This window comes from Sardina pilchardus, chromosome 15, assembly GCF_963854185.1.
Source record: "Sardina pilchardus chromosome 15, fSarPil1.1, whole genome shotgun sequence".
NCBI lineage: Eukaryota > Metazoa > Chordata > Actinopteri > Clupeiformes > Clupeidae > Sardina > Sardina pilchardus.
This window is the reverse complement of record NC_085008.1, coordinates 18461614-18477686: the sequence shown is the minus strand read 5'-3', so window position 1 is coordinate 18477686 and position 16073 is coordinate 18461614. Positions and strand designations below refer to the sequence as shown.

The 16073-nt window shown below is 45.2% G+C and overlaps 1 protein-coding gene across 4 annotated transcripts in view; it reads left to right on the top strand.

Moving 5' to 3' along the window:
- The first annotated feature begins 252 nt into the window (after window positions 1-252).
- LOC134101792 (casein kinase I) overlaps window positions 253-16073 on the top strand; it is a 34559-nt gene continuing 18738 nt past the window's right edge. For all 4 annotated transcript variants that reach the window (XM_062555601.1, XM_062555599.1, XM_062555600.1 and 1 more), the window contains exons 1-3: window positions 253-399; window positions 4195-5009; window positions 14293-14362. In XM_062555601.1, the coding sequence (XP_062411585.1) occupies window positions 4785-5009; window positions 14293-14362 (295 nt within the window). In that variant the 5' untranslated portion in view covers window positions 253-399; window positions 4195-4784. The remainder of the gene's footprint in view (window positions 400-4194; window positions 5010-14292; window positions 14363-16073) is intronic.

Genomic DNA, 16073 nt, shown 5'->3' with positions numbered 1-16073 from the left:
GCCCTCTCTGGACAGGAGACATCTGGATAGGTTAGACCGACATCCCAACACAGTTTCCCGGCTAGATAAGAGCATTCCTAAAGTAAACAGTAAGATGTGTTTTAATTTCCTCAAAGATTTAATTATCACAACAGACTGCCTCTGCAGAACACAACTGCATCTAACTTGGCAAGTGGTTCCCATGATCGGAATGGGAGTATATTCTCAAAACAAGATACGTTAGTTTGACAGCGTAGAGACAGCGATGGGAGTGTCGGGTGACGCTGGATTTTTGCTTACCGACTGGAGAAGCTTAAAGAGACAACAGCAAAACCCAGCGAGGGAGAAGGATATGAAATCGCGTTTATATTTATAAACAAGGGAATATGTCGAAGCTTGCATCTTAATATAATACAACAGGTAGTATATTTTTCATTTGTGGTGGATGTTAATTCGAGTATATACATTTATAAGGTAATTCAATCGCCTGAGCCACAAATTAACGTTGTAGATAGCTAGCTAACCAACCAGCTACAGAATTATAATGTTAGTGCTAGCTACCGCTTGTATCATAAGTAGCAACTGTTACGTTAGCTTGGTATCGATAGATAGCTAACGTTAGGCGGACCAGGTTTCGGTATTTGAGGATTAGACCTTGAGTTGTTCACGTAGTGACTTGGTTGACTAATAATACACTGTGAAACAGAAAGACCAAGAAAGACAAACGCTCTACCATCATTTTGGTGTTTTGACGCATAGTAGCTAATTGGGCCTACTCCGACGAAGAACAAGGCCACCCTATAATTAACGTGGAAATTAGCCAGCTAAGCTAGCGAACCCCATGAATATTTTATTTAGAAGTAGAGTCTTAACTTATTCTTAAGGATGTCAGGTAACCGTATGATATTATCTGTGTGTGCTACACCAATAACATAGGGGGTAAGTAGGCATTCCCACGGATATCAAGTTTACTCATTTAGTAAGCTTGTAGTAACGCTATTACTTTTATTTAGCTAGCATTAGCGTAGCTATTTTTCTCCAATCAACTTCCTCGCTGCTATGGCCTTCCACTTCGCAGTTGCACATAGTCGACTGTATGAGTTGCAGATGTATTGACTATTGTTAACGTTAAAATACAGTAATGTTGACCTGTTGTAATGGCAGATAAATTGACATGGGCGGATGTTGTTGTGTATGAAGTTGGTAGGTCTTTACTCTTGCGATCTAGGTTGCTAAATAGGACCTAACATTTGATAACGTTAATGTTAGCTTTTGACCCTTCTTTTGGAAAACATGAAGACATTCCTTCTCAGACTAAATAAATAAATGTTACACGAACTGATATTGCCTATACAGACTGGGCAGCACGCTTCAGTAATATTGTTCGGTTTCAATAGAATCTTGCTAAGGCAATAAGTAATTATAAACGTTAATTAGCCAAGAAGGAAAATAGTCATAATGGTGGAAAAAGCTATTTAGCCAGGCCCAACCTCTGGGCTACACCCTGACAATTGCTAGGTAAACTAGCCTACTTTGAGCGGACAGGGCAAGCTTGGTCAGGTTTTTTTTTTTTACATTTTTATTCTCAGTGAGTGAACAGTTGTGCAACAACGTACGCTTTCATTGGTATTACATGTCTATTCTGACAGTCATCGACCTTTGGAAAATAATGTTTTAACGATCTCTACTTGGCCGTCCTAACTACAGACGTTGGTTGCTAACGTCTTGGTGTGCTGCACGGTAGCTAAGCCCATTTGGCTAGTTTCGACTTTTAGCCAGGTACCAAGCTAATCGTTAGCTAACATTACTAAACTAAACGTCGGGCCTGTTAAATGCCGTTATCGACTATGAAATGTCTCATCTGGTAAACTAGTAATAGTGTTTGAGTAAACATATACAGCTATAAAAACGGACTGTATGAGGGGATAGACTCCTGTTTGGTGTATATTACCCAATTCGGCCCTTGCTAATGTTAGCGGATTCTTTCCTTTTCTGAAACCAGCTGGCTTTGTTTTTATGAACGTTGGTGTTACTAGCTTGGGCCCAAGCAACGAGAAAGGCTTCATGACAGCAGGGTAATGTTTGATACTATCTGTACAGATAGTTGTTCGCAGCCTTGTCATAAAATACACACTATGGAAAGATTGCTTCATGATGCCTCCAAGTTAAATATTATGCTCGATCATAAATTAATTAGGCTTGGTAGTCGCGAAAGGATACCCCACCCCCAGCACAACCGGATCTTCCTTGTACCAGCCAACAGTTAACCTAATGTCAGAGTGTCAATTTTAAGTTATACCTACGGAAAGTAAAATCGTCCCCTGATGGTCCATGTGTGCAACTGTTTAGATATTCATCGAATCGACACGAGTGCCTGTACAATATTTGTCAGAGCAATAGCATGGTTTCTGGCCAATTATTTCACATAAGTCTGACACAATTTCACATCTGTCTGTCAGAATGTCAAAGAACAAACTATTGTGTTCAGTCTGTATGTTATTAGTGTTATCAGATCAAATAACTGGAGCTGCTCAAGCACTCCGGGAAGCAGGGATGATTGTAGCCCGTTTTAGGCAAAGACTTTCTAGCAGCCATTCTGTGTGAGTACCAAGGTGCACTGTAGGCCCTAATACAGTTTCTGTTTGATATGGTGAATTGTCTTGTCAGGAAAATAGTATGGTGCTTAGAAAACATTTTTGTTTTTCAGATTACATTCTGATAACAGCTCTTAACAGTGAGTGTTGTGCTTGGATACATATGTTTAGTGTCTTCTTAACTGCATTTTCTGGCTTTAGAGTGATTAGATTGGTCAAATAGGTTGACCATGGTTGGCTGCATATGTTAATGACAGCGAAAGCTCATAGATATTTGGTGTTATGCTGAATGAGGTGCAACAGTATCAATCACTTTAATGATTAGCCATGTATGCCCAAGCCATTGAAATAACTTGGAGAGGAGCGGTCATTAATGTCAAATGGTTTAATGATTGACTGCATACAGCCCAATCGAGCATGCTCTTGCTTCTTTTTCACTGTCAGGTTTAGACATAACATTGCTCTCTATCTTGTCCCTCTCACCTATGCACATGCTACCCAGATGACACCTCTTGTAATGTATATGGTCCTTTATGCAGGTCCTTTACTCACCATATCAGCACCACTTGGTAAATCTGGTCCTAAAGACATTGCCTAAATGATGGCTTAAATATTTTATTGTTTTGCTCCCGACCTTATGGTGAAATATTGATTGACTTACTGTGTGTGTAAGACACTCACTTTCTTTGTTTTGCATTTTTTCTTTGCAACACTTTCAGAGTGTTTTTTCCAATCTTAGTGTTATTTGAGAAAGGATTTTAGTGCAGGGTTTGGAGAATATTATTTGTAAAGTAAGGGAAATGGTGTCTAATGCGTGCGTCCACCCCCCCCCCCCCTCGTTGTGTACTGTACTCTCTTGAGTGGATGGCCTCCTCTCAGTAGATCCAGCATCCAATTCTCAGGCTGTCATGGAGTTGCATTTTGGCACACATTGATCAGCTTAAATGTATTTCCTGAACAAAGTAGAGCCGCCTGCCAATAGGGCTTGCATTACTTGGCTCCTTGTTCTGGTATCAGCAACATCACCAGCCACAAGGGAAGGTGGAAAAAAAAGACATCTATCCTTTAACAGCCCTCATGTCTATTGCATTTACTACACTGGGGCTGTCAAGTCTCATCTCTCACGAAAAACCAATATATGCACCTTTTAAGTGTGTACTTTGCAGCCTGGTCTCTGCCTTCCTGGCTTTGAAGCCCTTACAGGCTGTTTGTCTGTAGTTGGTTCTGATTGGAGTAGCCTCAGAGTCCACTGAGAACACTTGTTTTCACATAAAATCCAATTTTCCTGGCGGTTGTTCTAGGATCGGACTGTCCGTGAATACACTTCCTGTTTGTGTGATTCTTTCTTAGCTACCCATCCTGTGTTTGATTTGGTTTGCTAGTTTGCATTGATCCTTGAGTTTGGACCTGTTCCATAATGCCAGTGAAACTAGTGTCTCTACCCAAGTGTCATTTTCTAGCTTTATTGTGCTTGTGCTGTACTGTAATCTCGTATCCGTTATGCTCTTGAAGCATCAGATGACATGTATTACATAGAATCTCTCACCATAGTGGTCTTTGAATGAGGAACAATTGCACACTGCAGTGATGTGAACTGATGTCTTTGTTCTCATCTCCCCAGATATCCACTGGAACAAGGCCCTTTTGCTCCCCACTCCGAATCACCGTTTGCTGTTAGGAAAGAATGCCTAAGAATGTTACCAAAGAATGACTTGGAAGTAGCAATGAGGGGCTCAAGAGGAAGTAGCCAGTCGGCGTTGTGGATCCAGTAGCTGAGAGCTCTGTGCATGAGCGAGAGTGTGTGTGTGTGTGCGCGCGCACGTGCACCTATGTGAGTGTGTGTATGCTTGTGTGAGTGTGCATGCCAGCACCGCCTGCCATCTTCAGGCATCGACATGCGACTCTGAAACTCGGGTTGGACCCTCCTTCGTCAAAAAAACCAAGAGTGGAGTCCTCCATTCAAGACCACAAACCACGACTCGACACATCCTGGATTGACGTCAACTCACAAGAAACAAACCTTCGTACATACACTTATTGTGTGTGTGTGTATATACATCTATTCCTATATACAACAAAAGAAAATATCCCCCCTTCCCTCTGTTGTTGTGTGGCCTCCCTCCCTTACACTTTCCCTGGTAGTTGTTTCGACGCCTTTCTGATTTGCATGGCAGGGGTGTAACCGTGGAGAGGCCAGGGTATCACAAGCTTATGGATTTTGATAAGAGGGGAGGGAAGGCGGAGGCAGAGGAAGGGAAAAGGATGTCAAAGGCGGCTGGCAGGCCTGGACATGGCGGCCGGAGCACAGGGACCAATTCGGGGGTTCTCATGGTTGGCCCCAACTTTCGCGTGGGGAAGAAGATCGGCTGCGGCAACTTCGGCGAGCTGCGACTGGGGAAGAACCTCTACACCAATGAATATGTGGCCATCAAATTGGTGAGTATGGATACCACACAGGCTGTTTTTACAGATTTTCCAAACTATAAACACAAATCCCAAACTACATTGCCAAAACCTTTGCCAACCTCTGTAAAACTGAATAATCACCTCAAAACTGTTGTACCTGTACTCAAAACCAAGCAATGTTGTCAGATCATCTCACAAAGCAGTCAAAATGAAAAGACTACTGAGCAGTCATTAGACACTACTGTACATCAGACAATGGATAACACAGTCTTCAGGGCAACTCATGTATCTCCAGCTATGTTTACAATATACAGTGAATGCATTTGCATCTAAAAAACAAACCAAACCAATAAGATTTCATAAGGGGGGAAGATAAAAAAAAAAAAACGTGTTTTAGCAATTGTGAAAAACTATATGGGGAAAAGGCATTTCAGTACTTTAAATGGGAAGTACATTGCAGTCTACATCCTAGAATATACTCTGAATGCCTCACTGATAGTTTGTCCATTGTTGATATGAACCTGTCCTGTTCAGCAACCTGTTACCACTCTGAGCTAGCTTATATCGGTTGGGTCGCATCATTTGAAACAAGTGTGATCAGTTTTGAGTAGTTGTGTTTAACATATGACATCTGTGCTCTATTTGTGTTTACCTTTTGCTACTTGTGGTTAACATTATGCATTACAAGTGCATCACAATGCAAAATAATGTAGGGTTTTGTAAAATGAGTCTATGACATCTGCAAATTGTGTTTTACATGTGAAAACTGGGGTTTACAAAAAGGGTGATCGATTCAAGAAATTTGCTAAGGCAACTGTGGATTTGGTTCAGAGAATGGAGTTTAGTGTTTCAGCAGTTGTGGAAAACTGTAATGGTTGTTATACTGCAGTGTGTTATTTTGTGTGCATGAGCTTAGATGCTGTAGATTCTATTTGCAGAATATTTAATTGGGTAGGCCAAGGCATTCAATCACACAATATATGGTGTCTTAAAGCAAGACAAAGCTTCCACTGTAATCTTTTTTTTTTTTTTAAAGATAGATTGATGGATAGATTGATCCAATACTCAGGCCTGATAGAGTTCAGGCGTGGTGCCTGAATTCAGGCTTGAGCTCGGCCATGTACGATGTCAAAAAAGGCTATTCTCTATGTTGTCTTTGAATGTATTTGATCTTTTCATGCACAGATAATTTCCTGTCTATCAGCCTTGAATACTATCCTTTAAGAAACTCTAGGCAAGGTTATACAATAGACATGTCTGTCAACTTCACCTTATCCACTCGGATGTGGAGGTATATTCCAAAACATCTGCACTCATCTACTGCAGATGTGAACATTTGAATTTGGGTCTCAACAGTACAGTAGTTTTGTTGTCTATCAGCTCCGAGTGATCGAGATCACTCAATCGCAGGGCTTTAAAAAATCTCTACACTATGCAAATCTGCACTGAAGAATGTAGATCTAAAGTCCTTTTCTCTGCTTCTTCACAACCGTCTACTCATCTATGTAAATAGCTGTAATTACTAACTACGTACCTTAGTAAAGCCATTGTCAAGGCCAGCCCATCCCTTCTTTTGGTTGTGTACACAGATCATTTGGAGGTAGATATGCCCGTCTCTTTGTAAGTGTTCTGACAGAACGCATCATTGACCGTTTAGGTAGCTGACTAGCCTACGGATCTAGGAGAGACCCTGAGACCTTTATTTTAACCATGGAGCATCTTTTTTTATCTGAATGTAAAGTGCTCATTATTATAAAAAAAAGATTACAACGTGAACAAACATAAGCTTAAAACATTTTCTCACATGGTGTTTTTAGCTGTCAGTAACATACATGGTGTTTACATTTAGTCATACACGATTAAGGGAGTATCATGAAAGTGTCCATCCATGATAAAACTTCCCAGTCAGTTGACCAAACCTTTATACTCAGCTAAAGATGGCGGACTAAAAAGAGTTATTTACATTATGACCTCTTTTTGACTTACATTTTGCTGCTGCATTGACCGGCAACTTCTTTCCACCCACAAGAGGAAGTGGGTTTGCGGATGTTGACTAAGATGATGCGAGACTTCGCTATTGTTGTTTGGGTTGTGGGCTTGTGTCCTGTATGTAAGAGTAAGTTTCATCAACCAGTATTGCTTATGATGGTACCTATGGCTAACAGTTTAGCTGACCTCTAGTGATGGCCTAGAGTAGAATGGAACGTGGAAACCATTTTGTGAGAAATGTAAGTCCTGTTTATGGTGCTCAAGTAATGGAAAATGTTACATTTTCAAACCTTATTATTCATTAGCTTCACTGTTGTAACGACTTCAGTACTGTTAACATTGCATTAGTGATCATTTTCAAATGGTTTGCCATTTACCAGCGAAAATGTCATCTTTGTCCTCATCATCACGTTAAACATTTTCATCATGGACAAGTTGAAACTAGTGTACTTTCACAGGGCTGTCCGAAAGGTTAACATTGCTAATCTTTTTAGAGGAAGTTTTGTTGTACACAATACACAGGGTTCATAAAACCCTTGCAGTTGCAGTTGCAGTTGATAACATTTAGTGCTCTGGGAAGAGATATAAAGCACTGGGGAGGGACGGCATAAGAAGTGGTGTGGTAGAGGATGTCTGTACTCTAGGGCAGGCCTAGCTACTCTCCACCCACCGCTAACTGAGTGGATGTGTGATTATGTTGAGATTTGTCACTGTCATCATGCAGTCAAGGCCTACTCTTTCCTTCAGTCTTTTTTTTCTTTCTTTCTTTAAAGTAAAGTTTAACACTGTAATTTAAGTGCCACATTTTTCTCACAGTCCATTTTCCAAAATGTTTTGTGGTCATTGCCTCCTTTTAAGTGAAGTATATCGTGATTAACGTTTTGAGCTTTTTTTAGTATTTTTTCAATAGGCGAAATCCCAAGTTATATTCCTGACACGGTCACAGTGACACTGCACCTTTTTTTTATGGAGGGCATAAATGGTATGAAGTTAATTAACAGTGGTAGGGGTAAATGACAAGCATGCTGAGCTTATTGAAAAGCGCTGATTGGATTTCTCAAATGCTCATGCCTTCCCTTGCTTCTGGACACACACACACACACGACACACACACGACACAAGGCAGCAGTCATAAACACAGTGTCATGTCCTGGCCTATAGCGAGCCTTTACACCAAGGCAGCTGTCCGCATGGTTGTGTCATTCTGTGGTCACACATAGAGGCCTCGGGGAAGGGACAAAAACCCGATCGCCCCCGCCCCCATCTCACCCCACCCCACCCCACGCCATCCCTTTCTGACGCTGACGCGGCCTTTTACAGCAGTCATTCCTGTTTGGCATGTTCTTTTTTTTTCCCCTTTAGCTTTTTCATAGTCTTCAACACCGTGCCAGTGGGTTGCTTGTGTGGTTAGTGCACCTGGGACAAAGGTGAACGGCAGTGTCACCCTTGCTAGACACGTGAGCGAACTGAAGAGAGAGGCGCAGGCCTCCTTCAGCGGAAGGAGAGGACAGTAGTGTATGCTTCTGTAAGAAGCGAAAGAGCGAGGGAGAGGGAGAGAGAGAAGGACAGAAAGAAATGGAGAGGGGGGAGAAAGGCAAGTGAGCAAGCGAGGGAAACTGATTGGTGAAAGGTTGTCTTTGTTGCCTGGCCTTGTCCACACAGTAGTCTCAGTCTTCGCCTCAGCTGTGCACTTTCTCACAGTGGCACAGACCCGTCGGGGGTTGGAAAGGGAGCACAGCGCAGCACTGGAAACATGCTGCAAGCTGACACACTCGTCGAAGGTTGGGTTGGTGGAGGGGTGAGGAGGAGAACAGTAGTAGCGGGGTGGGGGGTTGGCAATTGGGATGGGATCCCGATTCGACAGGAAGGCCATCCAAACAGCCGCTGACTGTCGGACTGTGGCCGAAGTCCAGCCTCTAGGAAGTGATAGGAGTGGGTTTTTTTGTTTTTTTTTCTTCTCTCTCTCCTCCAGAGTCCTTTCCGCATTGCCAGGCTCTCTTGTTCTATGCCAGCTTTTATAGCCCTCATTAGGAAGGTGAGGAGAGTCCCATCCCCCACATGGTTTGGGGTTCCTTTCCTCACAACCTTTTTTTTTTCCGCTGGTCATTTGTTCCCCTCTTCTCAAGTTTCTACCCCTCCTCCTCTTCTCCCTCTGTCGAGGCCGCTGCTCAGCTCGACCAATCAAAGTCATCCTTGGTCTTGATGGTACTTGATTAAATTTGTCCTCCCTATGCTGACGAGAAGCAAAACATGCACAGTCATTTTGAGTGTTTTTCTTTCACCACTCCTTGTCTCACCCATTTTAAGCAATATCTTGAATCGTTTCCCCCGTTGAGTAATAAGTTGATGCTAGATGTGACGTGGGCAACACAGACTTCCGTGTAAAAACCATACTACATCACACCTACCACATCAGACACTGTGTGTGACGGGGTCTATTTTTCAGATCTGCATTTGTCTCGCATAGCAGAAGAGCTGGCTATTCGTTTCTGTCTTCAGCATGACTACTTCCAACAATAGTCCCACTATGAAGTCCAGAGAGTTTAAAGGGGATTGTTTGTTTACAGTGTCAGTCCTGTGAAGTTCTAGTTTGGCTGGTGTGAAGACACTCGGCTTAACTGTGTCCAGAGGAGAGTGAGTGTCGTGTCAGCTGGTGGGCTTTCAGCAGGAGGAGTCCTGCCATGCGTAAGGTGTGGGGTGAGCGCTTGGCGTGTGAGCTGTCCTTTGTCCAGCCTTGCATCTCTCGGGAGGAGACAGCAGTGACATTGGTACCAGCCCTGTCCACGGCCCCGGCGGGCAGCTGAGGCAGACATGTTTGATGGGGGTGGGGGTTCTCTCGCACTCTCTCGCTCTCTCACTCTCTCACTCGTTCTTTCTCCCCCTCGTACCCAGGCAGCTGAGGCAGACATGTTTGAAAAGGGGGCTTCTCTCTCTTAGGTCTTTCTCTCTCTCTCTCTCTCTCTCTCTGTCTCTATCTTGCTTGTAGGCAGCTGCCGCCTCCATCTGCAGCTTGAAACTCGAGCTGAGAGGCTAGAGTGGCTGGACACGGGCCAGCTGTTGCTTTCTCAGATTGCGTCCTCGACACCTCTGTCCATAAAAGCTGCCTATCCATCTCCCCATCAACTGACCCCCCCCCCCCCCCCCCCCCGAACCCAAGCCCTGCCCTTGCGCTACAGCATTACGTCTGCCCACGAAAATCACTCCCCAGATCATGGAATCTGCTGCCGTCTTGGCTCCACATGACGTGCAGAAAATGAGTTTTTGTGCCACCTCTCCTCTATTTGTGTCACCTCTTGGCTCACACTGAGCCTGGGCTCTCCCAGAAGGGCGAAGTTGGCAAAGTTCACCCAACACTGGCACTAGCATACCTACGCCCAATTACAGGCCACACACACACACACACACACACACACACACACTCACGAACATTCAGGCACGCTTGCACATGCATGTGTGCACTCAGTACACAGGCGAACACCAATTCACACACACTAATCACATCGCTTATCTACTGTTGTTAATGCCAGATCATGATGGTTATTGAGCCAAGCTGTACTTTGCCCATTGTTCTCAGTTAGCAACCGCAGGGATTGTATGGGGGGAGGCTATTGGCATGTATCTGTTACTGTGCTGTCAGACGCACCCAGCAGCAAGCCGTTGGCTTTGGCAGGCTCCGGCCTGATCGCTGTCGTTGGTTGTGGTGGTGAGAGTGATCAGATTTAGGATCGGATCAGCTGTGGCTGTAATCCATGTTGAGATTCCGCTTGATCACTGGACTTGGATTTGCTGAGAGAGAGAGAGAGAGAGAGAGAGAGAGAGAGACTAGCTGAAGGGTTAAAACATGCTGAGATGGTAATCACAATGATTGGGTTGATGCTGATATACAGTGTCGTTTTTTCTTTTTTTATGATACGCAAATTTCATGCAGTCCCAAATCCTAGCGGCTGCTCTTCAAAGGCAATTTGTTTTTGTGCCGGGCCATGAGGTACTTGTGAAATGAATGTTATGTAACAACAAGGGTGATGCATCAGGGATCACACAATTGAGGAACCCTTGCTGAAGCGATCCATTATCATCACACAGAGATTCTGACAGGTAGCGCAACAGAGAGATGCAAAGCGAAAGAGAATGGGTTTTTTGCTTCATAGTCAACCCAACAAGCTATCTAAAAAGAGCTAAAGATGTTCAGTTTAACCTACATTGACTATAGCAATGCAGATATGCAAAGGCATACAAAGGCAGAACTGTTTTTCTTTTGAGAAGCCTAGATGAAATTTGGTTTCCTCTGAGATTGAGGTTTTTCTCAGGAATCCCAGAATGACTCGAACTACCCCTTCACAGACAGTGACAGTCAGGTGTTGTGAGTGTGTACATTGCATGTTTCGCACTGAGATGATTTTTTTTTTTTTAGTTGAGACTGAAGTCTGGTTAACATAGTGACACCATCTTGCGAGCAGTGTTTTCAGGTCTAGTTGTGACAGTGACCTGGTTGTAGTGTTCAACAGTTTTTATTCTAGTTAAGTCTGTAAACTGGTTGTACCAAGTTACCAACTCATTTGAGGGTTATGAGTCAAGTTGAGACTAAACTGGTAGTTGTGGTTGGACCAAGTTACCAACTCATTTGAGGGTTTTGAGAGTCGAGTTGAGAGTAAGGTGGTTGTCTGTAGCGCCGCTATCTCAAGAGCTATAGTTTCCAGTCTACTTGTGCAAGCTGGTTGCAATGGCGGCACTAGTATTGCGGAGGGTTTTTGAGTCTAGTGGAAACGGGAAGGCTGATAGATAGATAGATAGATACTTTATTGATCCCCAAGGGGAAATTCAAGGTAAAGTGATTGTAGCCAGGACTTCAGCTTTTAACAGGCGTGTCCGTTTAGAGTCGTGTCGTGTCGCGTGGCGTCGTGTCGAGTCGAGATGAGATGTGAGGCCGGCTCTAGTGGCGGCAGCTGAACTGGAGAGCAGAGCAGAGCTGAGTCCGAGCAGCAGGTTGGAACGTTGAAGAGCACTTGGTGCCGCCCGGGTCAGCTGGCTCAGACAGTCCCGGAGTTTCCTGGAAAAAAAGCCTGAGCACCACGGCACCCGCCCTCAGACAAAGGTCAGGGCTTCCCTGAACTTTGAGACTGATTGCTCACAATACCATGGAAAATAATCTGGTCTGTTATTATTATTGTGTGTGTGTGTACGTGTGTGTGTGTGTGGGTGTGTGTGTGTGTGTGTGTGGGTGTGTGGCCCTGTTGCGTAAGGGAGAGCCTAATACTTTGTCGCCCTCCTTCTGTCGCCGCTCCAGGTTTGGAGCTTCTCGTGAATTAAAGCAGCTCATTATGAAATGTCATGCCATCGGCCGTTCGTGACCAATGAAAGATCAGGTTTGAGTGTGTGGCGATTTATTTTTGTCTGACATTTGGTTGGACCCTTCTGGTGTGAATAGTATGCTGCAGCGCTCTCTCTCTCTCTCTCTCTCTCTCTCTCTCTCTCTCTCTCTCTCTCTCTCTCTCTCTCTCTCACTCTGTCTCTGTCTCTCTGCTCACTTCCTGAAAAGAGCAGGAGGATTTTGTTTCCCTCAGAAGCTCGCCATTACATCACCGCTAAAACACATGACATCACCCACCTCTTTTATTTATTCACCACTTTATTTATTTATTTATTTTAAAGCCAACCAGCGTGGATTGGCTGCCTTGTGTGGCATTAGACGGTCCTATGACAGACCTGTCTGCGATGACTAAAGAGGTGACTGAGCATTAACCCGGACGCTGGTGACCAATACTGCGCTGATTCTCAAGCGCACAAAGCTGCCATAAGCCTGAGTGCTCTACAGTAAGCGTTTTAGTATTTTCCTGTGGTCCACTGCCATCTGCCCCCCCCCGCCCAACCTCCCCCCACCCTCCTTATCCCACCATCCTAAGCATTATATATTATTTATTTATATATTTGTTGCGTGGCTTTCCATGTTCCCAGGGCACATGTGTGAAGATGCTGGTCAGCATCTGCTGCCATTTTCACTCCCTGCAAGGTCGCGCTGGAGACCTGCGTCTCCTGGTCCGGCTGGCTCCTGCCTTCCACTTCAGCTGAGCGGGCAGACCAGAGACGGAGGGGTGTGTGTGGCGGGGAGAGCAATGGGTGGGGGCAGAAAAAAATGCTGTGGGGGACTGGAGTGGACCGGGGCGTGGTCGAGCTGGTTGATCATTCATGTGGTGATGCTGGCACAGCTGGCTGAAGTGGTGTCCTGTGTGTTCTCGTCACAGGCCATTAACCACCGGGGACGCTTTCCCAAGTGCACCGGCTTGCTTGCTCTCATTCTTTCATTCTCTCTTTATCATTCTCTCACTTTAATTTTCCCTCTCTAGTGCTCTCTCTCTCTCTCTCTCTCTCTCATTTTGATGGACCGCTGATGAGTTCTCAGAAAACAAAGCAAAGAGTGGAGCTCAATGCAGCAGTCAGCAGAACAGAACACTCTCTTCTCTCCCCGAGCAGTCGCACCCCCAGCCCCCATGTGGCACAGGCACAGTACTGTACCCATGTTACGTATTTATCGCACCCACCCTCCCTGTGTCAATAGAACACGTCTTCATTTAGGTCACTTTAACTGCCCCTCTTACCCACCGAAATAATGACAGTGGTGCCATTAGAGATTATTTGTGTTGGCTTAATACACACTAATGCAGTGGTTTAATAACTTGATAACAGTGACTTTCTGAAATATTATTGGAGTCAAGAGCCTGTAAGGCAGGTCGCGATCAGTGGAATACCAGTTTTTGGTAAAAGACACATTCACACAGTCTAAAATCCCTTGTAAGTGCTGGATCTGCACTGCTGTTAGCGCTGACGTTGTCATGTTTTTCATGCAAACCCATAATGGCTGCCATCATTTGGCTAGGCGGGCGGCGCGAGGTTGAGTTAAGCCGATGCTGATTAAGATTTATGTTCTTAGCCCAACATGGGGTCTGAGTTTGGAGAATGTTATGTCATCCTCATCGGGCAAGCATGACACCACAGGCTTATCGTCTCTCGTCTCTAGTCCAGCACACGCTGAAGAGCCACCTGCATATTTTTTATTTTGAATATTAAAAGACTTACTAAATAGTTCTTGTTAGCTATATAGTCACCTCACTCAGTGTGGATTATTATTTTAAGTATCTTTAGTAATTTATGAAAAGGTATATATAAATATCTGTATGTTGTTGTACTATTTTTAGTTTTGTGTATGGAAACATTGATGTGATAAATTAGATTAATATGTGACATGAACAACCCCTCCTCCTCATAACAGTAGATAAAGTTACAGACATGTGTAATACATCTGACACTTGCCATTTCTCTTCCCTTCCAGGAGCCCATTAAGTCCAGAGCGCCACAGCTTCACTTGGAATATAGATTTTATAAACAGTTGGGAAATTCAGGTAAGAGACTTTTACCACCTCATTGACTATCTCATGACACACACACACTCCCCCACACACACACACACACACACTCACTCACTTATACTTGCGTTTCCTTCCATGGTGATGAGGAAGCCCCAGCCCCCCTCCTCTTCCTCCCACCTCCTCCATCCGGTGCGAGTTCCTGAGACAGGGCCCTGAGCTCGCTGTGAGGCACGGGGGCGCAGTTCTCGGGCGCTTTGATGTGGCCGCCCAACTGCCCCCCACCCCCTCAATGTTCTGTCTCACACAGACGTACTGTACACACTCCCAGGTTCTCACACACATGCACACGCATGCGCACACATACACCCAAACACTCTTAAACACACACATTCTCCTCCTGCCCACGCACACACACATTCGCACGTTGTTTCGCACTTTTGCCATCTCGCATGTGCTCTCTCTTTCTCTGTTTTTTTCTTTCTTTCTGTCTCTTTTTTTCCCTTCTCTCTCCCTCTCTCTTCTTTCTCTTTCTCTCTTCTTTCTCTTTCTCTCTCGGTCTGTGTTGAGGCGTGTGGGTGTAAGGGAGGCATGTACACCCTCTCTGTTCTCACGTACTGTAGGTGGAAGCTCAGGGGTATCAAATGCTGCTGCCTCTGCTGCTGTTGCTTTCGCTTTTGTTGCTGCAGTTGCAGTTGTGAAGTGATTTTCAAAAAGGCCTGCCAGACTGCAGCCATCCAGCCCCGGTGACTTGAGCTCCCATCCCCAGCGCACAGCCATGCATTTTTAATGAGCCATGCGTCTCTCTCAGGCACTGACGTCAGCCCACTTCTCCTCTCTCTCTAATCATGGAAATTGTGTTGGGATGGGATGTTAAAAAAAAAAAAGAACACCACCGTCGCCACAGCCACTTTGCGTCTTGTGAATATGTGCGCCCACAGAGCCATCCCTTGTCTTGAGTGCGTACTGTACTGTACTGTGCTGTGCTGTACTGTAGCCTGCAGGGCCTGTTGGGATGTGTGGCTCGCTAACACGAGAGGGCTGATGAATAGGTTGTGATAAGCGCTCGGGGTCGGATTGAGTGTTGGGGGCAGCCATGCTCGGCATGCCCGCCGCTGCAACTGCTCCGAACCGCATCCCCAGTCGGGATGGGCCGTCTTTGATCCCGCTAAGCTCCCTCAGATGAAAAGGATGGAAGGATGAATGACCTGTCCAAACTCTCCACGGTGTCCATTTGATCACTGGACTAGAAAAAGGAGATGTCCTCCCAGAGATGCAGTTTTTTTTTTATCCCCCTCTGCTCTCCCTCTTCGACTCTGTTGTTCAAACACCCCAGCCACACACACACACACAAAACACACACGCACACATTTAGAAACTGTACTTTGTATACACCCACAAACAACACAAACCAGGACACTCTATGCTCACATGCACACGAGCAACACATACGCACACACATCCTCGCATGCAAATGCACCTAGTCATATACACACATAAACGAACGCAGTCCCTGCACCACACCCCAGCTCTCTCGTCATGCTCGCTCACAGGCCCGGTTGACGTGGGGATCCTGACGCACCACCACCACCACCACCGCTCATCACTGCAGAGGCCCCTCCCCCTCCCCCACCCCCACCTCCTACCCTCACCCCATGCTCGTGAGAGGGGCAGGGCTGTGATACAGCTGTCTATATATAGCCAGCCAGCCATCCTCCACACCCCACCGCCACCTCATGCCACTCTC